Source organism: Oenanthe melanoleuca, chromosome Z, assembly GCF_029582105.1.
Source record: "Oenanthe melanoleuca isolate GR-GAL-2019-014 chromosome Z, OMel1.0, whole genome shotgun sequence".
Lineage (NCBI taxonomy): Eukaryota > Metazoa > Chordata > Aves > Passeriformes > Muscicapidae > Oenanthe > Oenanthe melanoleuca.
Window position 1 is genome coordinate 73,957,055 of NC_079362.1, and position 12,092 is coordinate 73,969,146.

General features: G+C 44.7%; 1 protein-coding gene across 2 annotated transcripts in view; it reads right to left on the reverse strand.

Moving 5' to 3' along the window:
• Positions 1-10,918, reverse strand: part of EPG5 (ectopic P-granules 5 autophagy tethering factor) — a 61,657-nt gene extending 50,739 nt beyond the window's left edge. For both annotated transcript variants that reach the window (XM_056514062.1, XM_056514061.1), the window contains exons 1-6: positions 10,822-10,918; positions 5,691-6,617; positions 3,356-3,599; positions 2,366-2,502; positions 1,693-1,800; positions 555-628 (exon numbers count right to left, since the gene is read on the reverse strand). In XM_056514062.1, the coding sequence (XP_056370037.1) occupies positions 555-628; positions 1,693-1,800; positions 2,366-2,502; positions 3,356-3,599; positions 5,691-6,617; positions 10,822-10,869 (1,538 nt within the window). In that variant the 5' untranslated portion in view covers positions 10,870-10,918. The remainder of the gene's footprint in view (positions 1-554; positions 629-1,692; positions 1,801-2,365; positions 2,503-3,355; positions 3,600-5,690; positions 6,618-10,821) is intronic.
• Between the last annotated feature and the right edge of the window lie 1,174 nt (positions 10,919-12,092).

The window sequence follows — 12,092 nt, forward strand, 5'->3', positions numbered from 1 at the left end:
TAAATACCAGCAGTTTGATTCTTTGACCTCAAAATTTGGGCAGAGGGAGAGGCAAGTTATGTATTTTATCTGGAGAACATAACCCTTTCACTTGTGACTGATTTCATTAACCAGCCTCTCCAAGCACCACACTCCCACCAGATTTGAAAACAAATTTTATATCAAGAAAAATATATCAAGAAGTCTAATCAGTGTGCACACCAGCTTGGTATCTTTACTCAGGGGATTCTATTGCAGAGACAGTATAAAAAACAGGCCATAGTGCAAAGCAAGAGATATTTCAGAACAAAACCTGTAGGTCTGCCAGTGTTCACAAGCTATTTCACAGCTGAAAGAAAGATGCATCATACTGTGTACAGCACAAGGAGGCACTGCCAAGGCTGAATTTTAAGATGAGTAAGTAAAAAGTGTTTGAATTAAACTGTGAATTTTTTTGTGCTCGCTTTTATGACTTTGCCTGCAATGAACTTTCAGAGTTCTACAAGTAGATTGTGTGTTGTGTTTTCTACTCTTAAATAATAAGAACATATTTATAAAATCATGTTCATACTTACTTGACAGGAGACATAAGCAAGGCAAGAGATTGCATGAAATGAAAGACACCCGATGGGTTACCCAAGACTTTGATCTGAAATTAAATGCAAAAATCTAAGTAAATCCAAATAAGCAAAGGGCAAATTATCCTTAGCACAGAAATTCACATTTCTCACTAGCCTTTTGTTAAGACTTAAAAGAATCCATAAAAGGCAACACCCACACCCTGGATAAAGTATTGCCATGGCAAAATATTGTGACTTGTCCAAAAGAATTACATAGAAGAACTAAAAGAGGGAAGGAAAAAAACCCTGATCAAAAGCTCCATAAGAAAAAGACAACATCTCTCTGTGCCACATATAGGTCTGAGCACTGGGGGTAATTCAGACACTGAGCAAAGGAGAAGATGAAATCCTACCACATTAAATTCATTGGACTAAATGATACTAAAGGTCTTTCCCAAGCTATTCTATTCTATTCTATTCTATTCTATTCTATTCTATTCTATTCTATTCTATTCTATTCTATTCTATTCTATTCTATTCTATTCTATTCTATTCTATTCTTCTGCTGCACTGTTTGCCTTTCCTGTTAGTGAAATTGAAGCCCTTTTCCTGTGACTAGATTTCCAACATTTTCTCCCCTTAAAAGAGCAAATATGCTCTTTGAAAGAATACCCTGATGCCTTTGGATAGCTGCACTCCCTCTGACCAAGACCATGTAAATCCTTCCCTTTGTCCCTGAACTTTCCAGGGAAACCAGTCCCACTTCATTGTATAGGACATAAAAAATCTGGTCCTCCTGATCCCTTACACATCACACAGCTGACTCCAATCTCACTTTTTATATATAGCTGCTGCTTCAAACCTAGATATGCTTTCCACTTTTTGGAGAACACTCCCAAAGAACTGTTGCATAAGGCCTTGACTCCCTTGCATAGAATCTCTCCAGTCAGGAGTAAAGTGTTTCCCCGTTAACCTGCACATGGTTGGCCTTTCATGGTTAAATGCATTCCCTGACAAAACCCTCACGGCCACCAGGATTCCACACACCTGGAAAGGCAGTGTGGGTCATGAGGGATTAAGCAGACACAAGCCACTCTCCTTTCCTACCCACACCACTCCAACCTGCTGACAGTAAAGAATTAAACATTCACACCTGAATGAATGGACAAGCCCACTTGCTGATGCCAGCTGGACACCGAAGGATGTGGTTGAAGAGGAAGAGATGGTCACCTGGACAGCCAATTCTCTGCAGCACAGACACCTACAAGGAAGTATATTGAAATCAAGTAAATCATTTTGAAGTTCATTTCCTTACAATCTTGATAACTAGAGTAATACTGTTCATTTCTTTTCTCACACTTTCTAAGAAACCTGAATTTTCAGAGTATGTTACAGGAGAACAATATTTAAAATCTGTTTGCTTGCCTCATGAACCACAGATAGTTTTCTTTGGTGTAATTTTTTTCCTACAACTGCATTAAAATCTCATTTATTCAGAAACTGGCAGGAACAAAAGTTTCTCAAACATGACAAATCTGAACAGTTCTAATTTCAAAATATGTAAAAGCACAGTGAGTATAATTAAGTTCACTGTGATCACTGTTGGCTGCTCAGGTGCCAGTCATCACTGGTGCTGCTTGACTTTGTCAGACAAGGGAATCAATTCTAAAGATCTGCTAAGGGATTCTGTTCCTCAAGTAGGACAAACCCCACCAAAAAAAACCCCATTACCCATGGGACACAGAACAAAACAGTAACATTTCCAGAAATAATTTCCATATTCATCGTGTGTGTTGGATGAGATATATCCATGTCTACTCCCTCACCAGTCTCTGCAGCCACATGAGAAGGTCACTGTGAAACTGAGGATCTTCAATAACCCTGCGAGTGAAGCTGAAAAGGACACTGATACATTCCTTCAAGTGGCTCAAGTCTGAAGACAGATTTTCAGATTGCTTTGAAACTGTAAATTAAAAACATAATTAATGAAGTTTTGACAAGAAGTAGCAGCATGAACAATGGGTGTGGGGCTGCATACAAAACTGCTCTCTGTATCTGCAGACACCAAGATATTTCAACACAGCTGGGTCCCAAATCTGTCAGAAAAGAATACTTAAGAGTACATTCCTTAATCTTATAATTAAGCTCTGGACACTAATTATAAGAAGAATATACTATGGTTACTCTCACAAAAGGCCTTCCCTCAACATTAGCTTTACATGAACCACTATTTACTATGCATATAAACTTTCTGGGAGGTGGGGTGCAAAGGGAGGAGCAGTAAGAAAGAAAAATACATGGGGCAGGAGGAGGAGAAATACTTTAGCTAAAAGATTATACTGGCACGAACTAAAAAAAAAAAGTGAGGATGAAAACCAAAAAGATAATTCAAGATATTAAGAGCTTAAGATTTAAAATGGCTTTCCAAGAGGAAGTAAAGCAGGAAAAATATCCAGCTCATTTTAGAATTGGGAAAAAGAACTGTATTAGATATTGCCTTGGACAACAAAAGATTGGGAATTTGGGTGTCCCATCCACACAGAGTTTCTGTGCAGTAACCAGAGTCTGTCTGCAGCTCAGACAGCAGATGTCACTCCTGCAGTCAGCTTTTGCTACCCAGTGATAAAGCCAAGGGAATTGGACATTTTCCTGTGAGAAAAAGGTTTCACTGATCCCTACATCAGATCAACAGCTTTTTGTAACAGAGTAGAAACACCCCAGTACACAAATTCTACCCCAAGACTCCAAAACTGCAGCTGCACGAGGTGCTGGGCACCCTGGCCAGGACTGGGAGCAGTCCAGACCAGCAAACCCACCTTGCTCTTGCTGCTGCAGGGCCACAGATCTCAGCAGGGACGAGCTGCTGAGCAGCCTGTAAACATAGGACTCCACCTGCAAGCGGGACAGCACCGAGGTGTAGGAGTGCAGGGCCAGGGTCTGGTGCACGTGCTCTGCTTTGGCCTCAAACAGCTTCCTGAGCTCGCCCAGCACGCTCTCGTTCAGCTCCACTGTCTGGTAGCGGTGGTGACCTGTCACCTTGCACTGATCTGCACACACACCCTGGGAAAGAGAGCAAAGATTTTATGGCAGCGGTTCTGACATTTTGTTGGGTCACCCTAACGGAAATCAATCGTGATATAACCCTCTCCTAAACAGATCTCAAAGCTTTCATAAAAGGGGATATTTCATAAAGGAAAAGACAAACATTTGGCAATATCCTATGTGCTCTTTAGAACTACTGCTTACTTAAGATTCATATCCTTGACTCCTGAAGAAAAAATGTATTATAAACCCTCACTAATTCAGGTTTAGAAACAGCCAGGAGTGATTTGCCTGCAGCACTGAGAGAGGTGAACAAAACCAGGTGTCTCACTCCCAATGAGTGCACCTGCTTCATAGTTTAGAGATTTCCATATATATTTGGATCTGCTATTTTAAAGCTAAAACATTCACTGGAACAAGATAAATATTCCCACACTCCCAAAACTGGTAATTTGCAGCAATTCCCCATTATATGTTTAAAATGTTCAGAAACTACCTGCACTCTAAAATTTTCTGAAACTAAAATTAAAAGCTCAGGTCAGTTTTCCTCTGCCTCATCTCTACTTCTTCAGCACAAGAAAACTACAATAAATAACATTCTTGTTATTCTTACAATAAATAACATTCCTGTTACTGTTTTATGCAATCAGGAAGCATTCCTAAGAGCCAGCACTTTGAAAGCTTGCCTTGAAAGCATCTCTGTGTTTCTTAAATTAGCAGAATAAAAATTTTAAATTGGTATAAAGACAACAATTCTTCTGTACACACAATAAATATATAGTGCATTGGGATGAAATAAAGCAATCTTAGACAACTCTGTGATGACCTTAGAAGATGCAGGAGTGAAGCCAAAATTGGTTTTGGACAGAAAATTATCACTGCAAACCTTAAAATCCAGTGAGGCTCCATGTTATTCCCCAAGAAAAAGGAAAGAATTCAGATGTGTTCAATTCCTCAACTCTGATGAAATGCATTCACAGAAACAGTAAAATCTACCCTGTGCATAGGTGTTCAGCATCTCTGGACAATTTTGATGATGTGTGGGCTATAAACAGCATCAGAACAATTTCATTCACTCCCACTGTAACACTGAGCTCCAAAGGCAAATGTCACAGAAGGAGTCTGGGGGAAACTTTTCTGATGTGTGCCCCAAAGAGCTCCATAAAGCCCTCTGGCTTGAAGACAAAAATATTACAGTGTACTTTGCCCACTCTGGAAGTAAGAAAAACCTCAGCTACAATTATGGAACAAGTTATTGCATCAATGGAAACTGTTCCTACAGTTGGCAGGAGGCCAGCAGGACATCACTGCTACAGTCACTCCCCCTCCTGTCCCCACCTTTGCTTGGAGTACATGGTACAAACTTCATCTGACACTACGCACAGAACTGGGTGTGCACAGTTCATCCTTTCTGACCCCAAATGAAACCACCAACACATACCTCACTGCCCTCCACACATCACAGGTCAAAAATCAAACAACAAACTGTCTTAAGTCTCAAGAGGATTATATTCTGAAGTTTTGGGGGTCAGTGGAGAGACAGAAAGCAGAGGCAATAACCTCTGGAACTGCTAGAGCCAGAGGAAGTCCAGAGGAAGCAAAGAAATTGGTAAGAGGACTGAAGCACCTTCCCTATGAAGACATGCTGAGTAAGTTGGGGCTGCTCAGCCTGAAGGAGTGTAGAGACCTCACAGCACCTTCCAGTATCTGAAAGGGACCTACAGGGAAGCTGAAGAAGGATTCTTTATCAGGAATTGTAGTGCCAGGACAAGGACTAAAGGGATTAAACTGGAAGAAGGGGAAATTTAGGTTAGATATTAGGAAAAAAAAAAATCTTTTCTGTGAGTGTGGTGAGACACTGGCACAGGTCGCCCAGGAAGGTTTTCCCAATCCCAGCAGCACTCAAAGCCAGGTTGGATAAGGCCTTGAACAATCTGGTCTAGTGGGAGACATGGAAGACAGAACTGGGATTAGATTTTTAAAGTCCTCTCCAATCCTTAATATTCTGTGATTCTTTAACAACAAAACAGCTTAACTATGATAAACCTGGCAGCAAGTAAAGTCAATTTGCAAATAGTTTGGGTTCACAAGTAGCTTTAGCAACAGCACCTGCACAGTTTTCTGTTGCTCCTTGAAAGTCCATAATCTCCCCTTCACATTTTGGCAGTCTGTTGCCATGGCCTGCAGCTCTGCCTCAGCCAGGAGCAGCTGCTTCCTGCAGCGCAGGTAGTTGAGCAGCAGCTCGTAGAACTCGTGCCTGTCCTGGTGAGCCACACTCTCGAATTCCTCCGCGTAGGAGTCAACGTTCTCCAGCCAGGAGCAGGGCTCAAAGATTTTCAGCTGCTCCCTGGTGAATGGCACCAGCTCGGGCTCGGAGGGGAGCTCTGGGTAGAGCCTCTCGTGGTGCAGCAGGGGCTTCACTGCCATGATGGTGGGTTTCTCGTAGGACAGCTCCAAGGACAGGTCCGGGTAAACCGGGCGCGGGACGCGCGCCTTGGGCTTCTCAGGGCGCTGTGAGCTGCTGAGGGGAAGCTTCTCTGAAGAGCAGGAGAGAGGATCTCTGAAGTCTTGTCGGTTTTCAGCTTTTCTGCCCTGTACAAAGCCCATCACTAAAAGAGAGGGAGCAGCACTGGGCTGAAAGGTACTGCTCAATAAATCAGAATTTCTAGATCCGCTAGCAGCTGCCTCCACGGGGCTCTGAGGTTTGTCCAACTTGCTCTTCTCGCTCTTCTCAACACCCTGCACACATTCCTCCTGGGAAGGACCAGCTTTGATGTCTTCTGCATCTTTGGGTGGCTCCTGAGTCACTGCCAGAGCCCCTTCATCTGCTGAAGATAAATGACTTTGGGGGATGTCAGACACATCATTTATAGCTGTCCTATTGTCTACTTCATCTCTGAGCTGAATTTCTGTAAATTCTCCAGGATGTTCCACTGGTGCTCTCCTGGCTTGAGAAAACCCTTCTGCCACACGAGGCAGGAAAACATCATCAGGTTCTTGTACCTGGTGCTCCTCATTACTTCGTTTTTTCTTTTCCTAAGAAAACAAAAAACTAACAGTGTCACTGCCAAGTGAATCTCTCCACCTTGTATCTCCAATCCCACCAATACCAAAAGTAGTATTTATCAACATTACAACTCCAAAAGCCTTTTTAAGCATATTAATTTTCATAATACTAAAGATAAAAACAATATACCTAACAAATCTTTGTTCCCTAGCTGCTCTATGAAGACTGTCTAGCAGTGTGTGTTTTCTTGGTCACCTCTTGCACAAGGCTTCAACATTTCTAAGTAAAAATCTATAAATATCACAGGACAGACTGTTTCATTAACACAGAAAATAATGAACATAACAGGACCCTGATACCTAAGAAGAGTTACTCCATTTCACCATATTGACTGGAAAAAAAAAATAAAAGTTACTCTGTGATCCAGATCCATCTTAAGTTTTACAGAATATTTTAGTGACTGGGAAAATATTTTCAAAACAGTAATTTCAAAACAAAGCAAGTCTGGAATGCAACACTAACTTCATTCTAAAACCATGGTAACATCTGAACAATTACTGAAGTACCTATTTTCAGCAAGCAATACACACTGGAGATGTAGAAAAACTTAATAGTGCCATTAGAATTGCAAATCAATTTAAAATTACAATTTGTTTGAGGGTAAGTAATTCCCATAAAACTAATCTAAGGTATAGATTAGCTTCCTTCTCAAAAGCAGAGCATAGGAAATTAACTAAGATTTTGATAACCTGTAAATCATTTGCCAACTTGTAAAACAAAAAACTGGCAAAGTGATTAGCCAATCTGTAAACTGTGTAAACCTAGCACTTTATTAGGAGCAAAACTGAGGAGTTAGGTCACAGTGCTCCAGTTTTGGATGACCCAGATAAGGTAACAATGAACACAGGTAAAATGAGTACAAGCTTTTAATATGGGGAAATAATAATAGGGAAAAGATGACAGTTTTGGAAACTTGCACACAGTATCACATATATTTTTACTAAATATCTGAATGTTCTTGCCTTAAGAGAAATTAGAAATGAAAATAGCCCAAATCACAGCACTAACTCACCTTGATCTCAAGGCTAATTTTATTCTGAACATATGGTCACAGCTCCTTTACAAAAAAAGTACTCTGGCTTTGCTTCCATACTGTTTTCTGGTGTATTAAAGCCTGTAAATACTTCTGATCACAACACAGTTCTGACTCACTAGCTAAAGCTGCAGGTGAGAGGCTAAAAATACACCAGTGCAATTTTTTAAAGCCCAGACTTGTCATAATAAGAATCTCCTGACAATTACCTCAAAGTCAATAATCTCCACAGGATACTCTATCACTAAATCATATTTATACAGTGTATTGATCCACATACTTCACAAACACATGCTGGTCCTCTCCCCTCTACAATCTCAACATTTCCTCTTGAAGTCCTTGTACACAATAAAGAATAAACTTCCTGTATCTCTCAGTATCAGCCTGCATCCCTCACAGACACAGTTGGTTTTAAAATTTATGATGTGCCTTTCAGTTCTCACTTTTCCAGGCAAAAAAAAAAAAAAAAAAAAAAAAAAAAAATCATTTGAAGAGATTTCATCTGAGAAAGAATGAGAGATATCAAGTTCTGAACTAAACTACCACAGAGGAGAATTCTGCCACATATCAAAGAATCCCAGAAGGGTTTGGGTTGGAAAGGACTTTGAGGAGCATCTCATTCCAACTCTTTCCATAAGCAGGGACACCTTCCACTATCCCAGGTCACTCCAAGTCCCGACCAGCCTGTCCTGGAACACTCCCAGACATGGGAAAATGGCACCTGGTCTTTAGTCCTGCCCCATGCCTGACCACTCTCTTCTCCTTGAACATCATCAATAGCCCTCAAATTCTAAGGACACGTTTCAGGAAACTTTTCAGGAAAACACATCTGGAATAATCTTGATGCCTTTTTGGGACTACCTAAAACCAGCATGCTGACAGAATTAAGGGAATAAAAAGCAGTTGTATTTATTGAAGGGCCTTCATGTACATTTGGGGCAGATGAAGCTCCCAGGGGCTACACCCAAAAATGGACAGTGGGTCACAGGTTTTCACTGTTTCACAAACTTTTATAAATTTGGTCCATTTGCATATTGGGGGTTAATCTCCCAGTTACAGTTTCAGGTAATAAAGACATTTACCCCAAGTTTGCTGCCCCCCAACTCACTTTTGTTTACATTTCTTGGGGCCAGAGGCAGTGAGGTGTCCCTGATTCCCAGGCCTAGAGAAGAATTGTTTTGTCTGACCAAAACAGGAAAGGAGCTGCTAACACTGGATGTGGAGTTTAGAATCACTGAAGAACTGCAGGATTACAAATATATGAAAAACATAAAAGCTAAAATCCAAAGGCATCAACCTGAGTGCCACACACAGAAACATGCAGACACAGGGGCTCCTCTTCAACATTTAAGTGCACTGGTTTTGCCACCTCACTGTGTTTGAATCAGTCTGGTGCTGCTGGTGCTGCACAAGTTTAACTTTGGGGATACTACTGTCAGAAAGCCCTGGGCTCCATTCCACCACTTGGCAGCTCTGTAGCTGAGCCAGCCTTTTTCTCAGCTCACAAGAATTCCAGCTTTTCAAAGGATTACAGCTTTTTCTGTGGCACGGGAATGGAAAAGTCCTTAATGTGACTGACCTGCAAACTGCATCCTCAGGCACACCCGGGTATTAACACAGGTGAGCACCATAATAGCAACAGAAATACCAGAAATGGGTCATGTGTAGCGCTGGAGAATCCAGGTTCTCACATGTGACACCTCCTCTGAATTGTTTCACAGTGAATTTCACCTGGAAGGGATGGCTAAAGACTAGAGTCACCATACACATGTCCTTAATGAAACAGCAGTGTCATCCATGACTCACCACCTTCCTGCAGGGAACCAATTCTCTTAGGCAGCAGTTTGAAGGTTTAACTGCCTTGCACACGCCAGGGGGCTGAATCAAAACCAAACAATGACACAGTAGCTCTTCTGGGATTGTTTTTCCCTGCAATCTTGACTTGCCTTCCATTCAGGAAGCACACCCACACCTGACATTTAGATTTAGCCCTGGTTTTACAGAACACTGGCCAATTAATTCAGTGTTTTCAAAGAGTTTTGACAGTCATGACTTGAATGTCCTTGCTCTATATGGTCGTCCATAGGGACAAGAATAAAGAGGTTAAGAAACCAAGGAAAATATTTCCACTTTGTGAGGCAGTTCAGATCATTCCCACAAACATTCTATGTAAAGAAAATGAAGCCTTCAGAAAGCTGTCACTACTAATATCAGGAACAAGGAACATACTCAAAACAGGATAAAAACCTAGGAAGGATGATACTTAAAAACTGCAGGACTAACTTATGAAGAAGCAGCACTGTCATGTGCTACACAGAGCATCGTGCTCTCAGCATTTCAAAGCCAAACGTGGACAAGATGGAGCAACACAGAACCACTGAATGGTCTGGGTTAGAAGGGAACTTAAAGCTCATCTCATTCCACCTCCTGCCATGGGCAGGGACACCTTCCACTGTCCCAGGCTGCTCCAATTCCCATCCAGCCTGGCCTTGGGCACTGTCAGGGATCCAGGGGCAGCCACAGCTGCTCTGGGCACCCTGTGCCAGGGCCTGCCCACCCTCCCACCAGCAATTCCTTCCCAATATCCCACCCAGCCCTGCCCTCTGGCACTGGGAGCCATTGCCTGTGTCCTGTCCCTGCATGCCTTGTCCCCAGTCCCTGTGCAGCTCTCCTGGAGCCCCTTCAGGCCCTGGCAGGGGCTCTGAGCTCTCCCTGGAGCTTCTCTTGTGCAGCTGAGCACCCCCATTTACCTACTGTAAATGCAGATCAGTCCCACTGCTGCACACGGCCCCAGCTCTCCCACAGCACACAGGACCCCTCAGGAGGCCGAACGACCACATAATAAAAACCTTGTTTACTTCCTGCTACAGCACAAGGCCTATCACACCTCCCACCCTCCGGCACAAATCCATAGATACAGAGCAGGAACCAGCAGGAACCTTTTTACGAAAACAAAAAAAAAAAAATCAACACAACATCATCACCCACACACACTCCCCCACTCTCCACCCTCCACCATTAGAGGCCGCACAAACACAGATGTAAACACGGCCTGGCGCAAACAGCCCCACGCGCGGGACGCTCCCTCTGCCACCACCGTCCGCGGGGGAGGCCCCGAGCCCCGCCCGCTGCCGCGTTACCTTGGGGCGGGTGCGGGCGCGGCGCGGGGGTCGCACGGCCTCGGCCATGGCCGCGCTGCCCCGCGCTGAGGCGGCGCCGCGCCGCGCAGCGACCAGCAGGGACACGCCCCCGCCGCGCCGGCCAATCACAGCGGGAGATGGGCGGAGAGACACGCCCCCAGAACACCGACCAATCACCGAGGGAGTGACGGCTGAGGGGCACGCCCCCGCAGCGCCGGTCAATCACAGTGGGAAATGGGCGGAGAGACACGCCCCCAGAACACCGACCAGTCACCGAGAGAGAGACGGCTGAGGGGCACGCCCCGGCAGCGCCGGCCAATCACCGGGATAGCTAGTGAGATGGGACACGCCCCTTTTAAACCAGCCGTCAGCGAGAGAGAGATGGGTGAAGGGACACTTCCTCCGCGACGCAGGCCAATCACAGGGAAAGATGGGAGGAGAGACACGCCCCGCGGCGCCGGCCAATCACCGAGAGAGACAAACAACGAAGGGACACGCCCCCTCTACAGAGACCAATCGCAAGGCGCGCCTGGGTTGTGGGCGGGGCCCTGTCCGTGTGGGTGGGGCGGGGTGGGGGTTGGGGGCGGCCGAGGGACGCAGAGAGCGTCGGTGGGGACGGACGGACAGACAGACAGTTTACAGGGACAGACAGACACTGCATGGGGACAGACACTGCATGGGGATAGACAGACACTGCACGGGGACAGACGGACACTGCACGGGGACAGACACAGACACTGCATGGGGACAGACAGACACTGCACTGGGACAGACAGACACTGCAGGGGGACACACAGACACTGCAGGGGGACACACAGATACTGCAGGGGTACATAAACACTGCATGGGGAGAGACAGACACAGCACAGGGACAGACAGACACTGCAGGGGTACAGACAGACACGGCACAGGGACAGACAGACACTCCATGGGGACACACAGAGCATCCACAGGGACTCACAGAGTGTCCATGGCCACACAGACCATTCATGGGAACCCCACAGACCATCCCTAAGTGAGTGGGGTCCACTGTAGGGACACAGAAACCAGCCACAGGGACCCACAGATTGTGCACAGGGACAGACAGACACTCCATGAATGACCAGGGTCCACTATAGGGACCCAGAGATCATCCACAGGGACATACAGACCATCCATAGGGACTGATGTATCCACAGGGACAGACAAACCATCCTTAGGGACTGACATATCCTCCGTAGGGACAGACAGACCCTCCACAGGGACACACAGACTGCTTTAGGGACGCACAG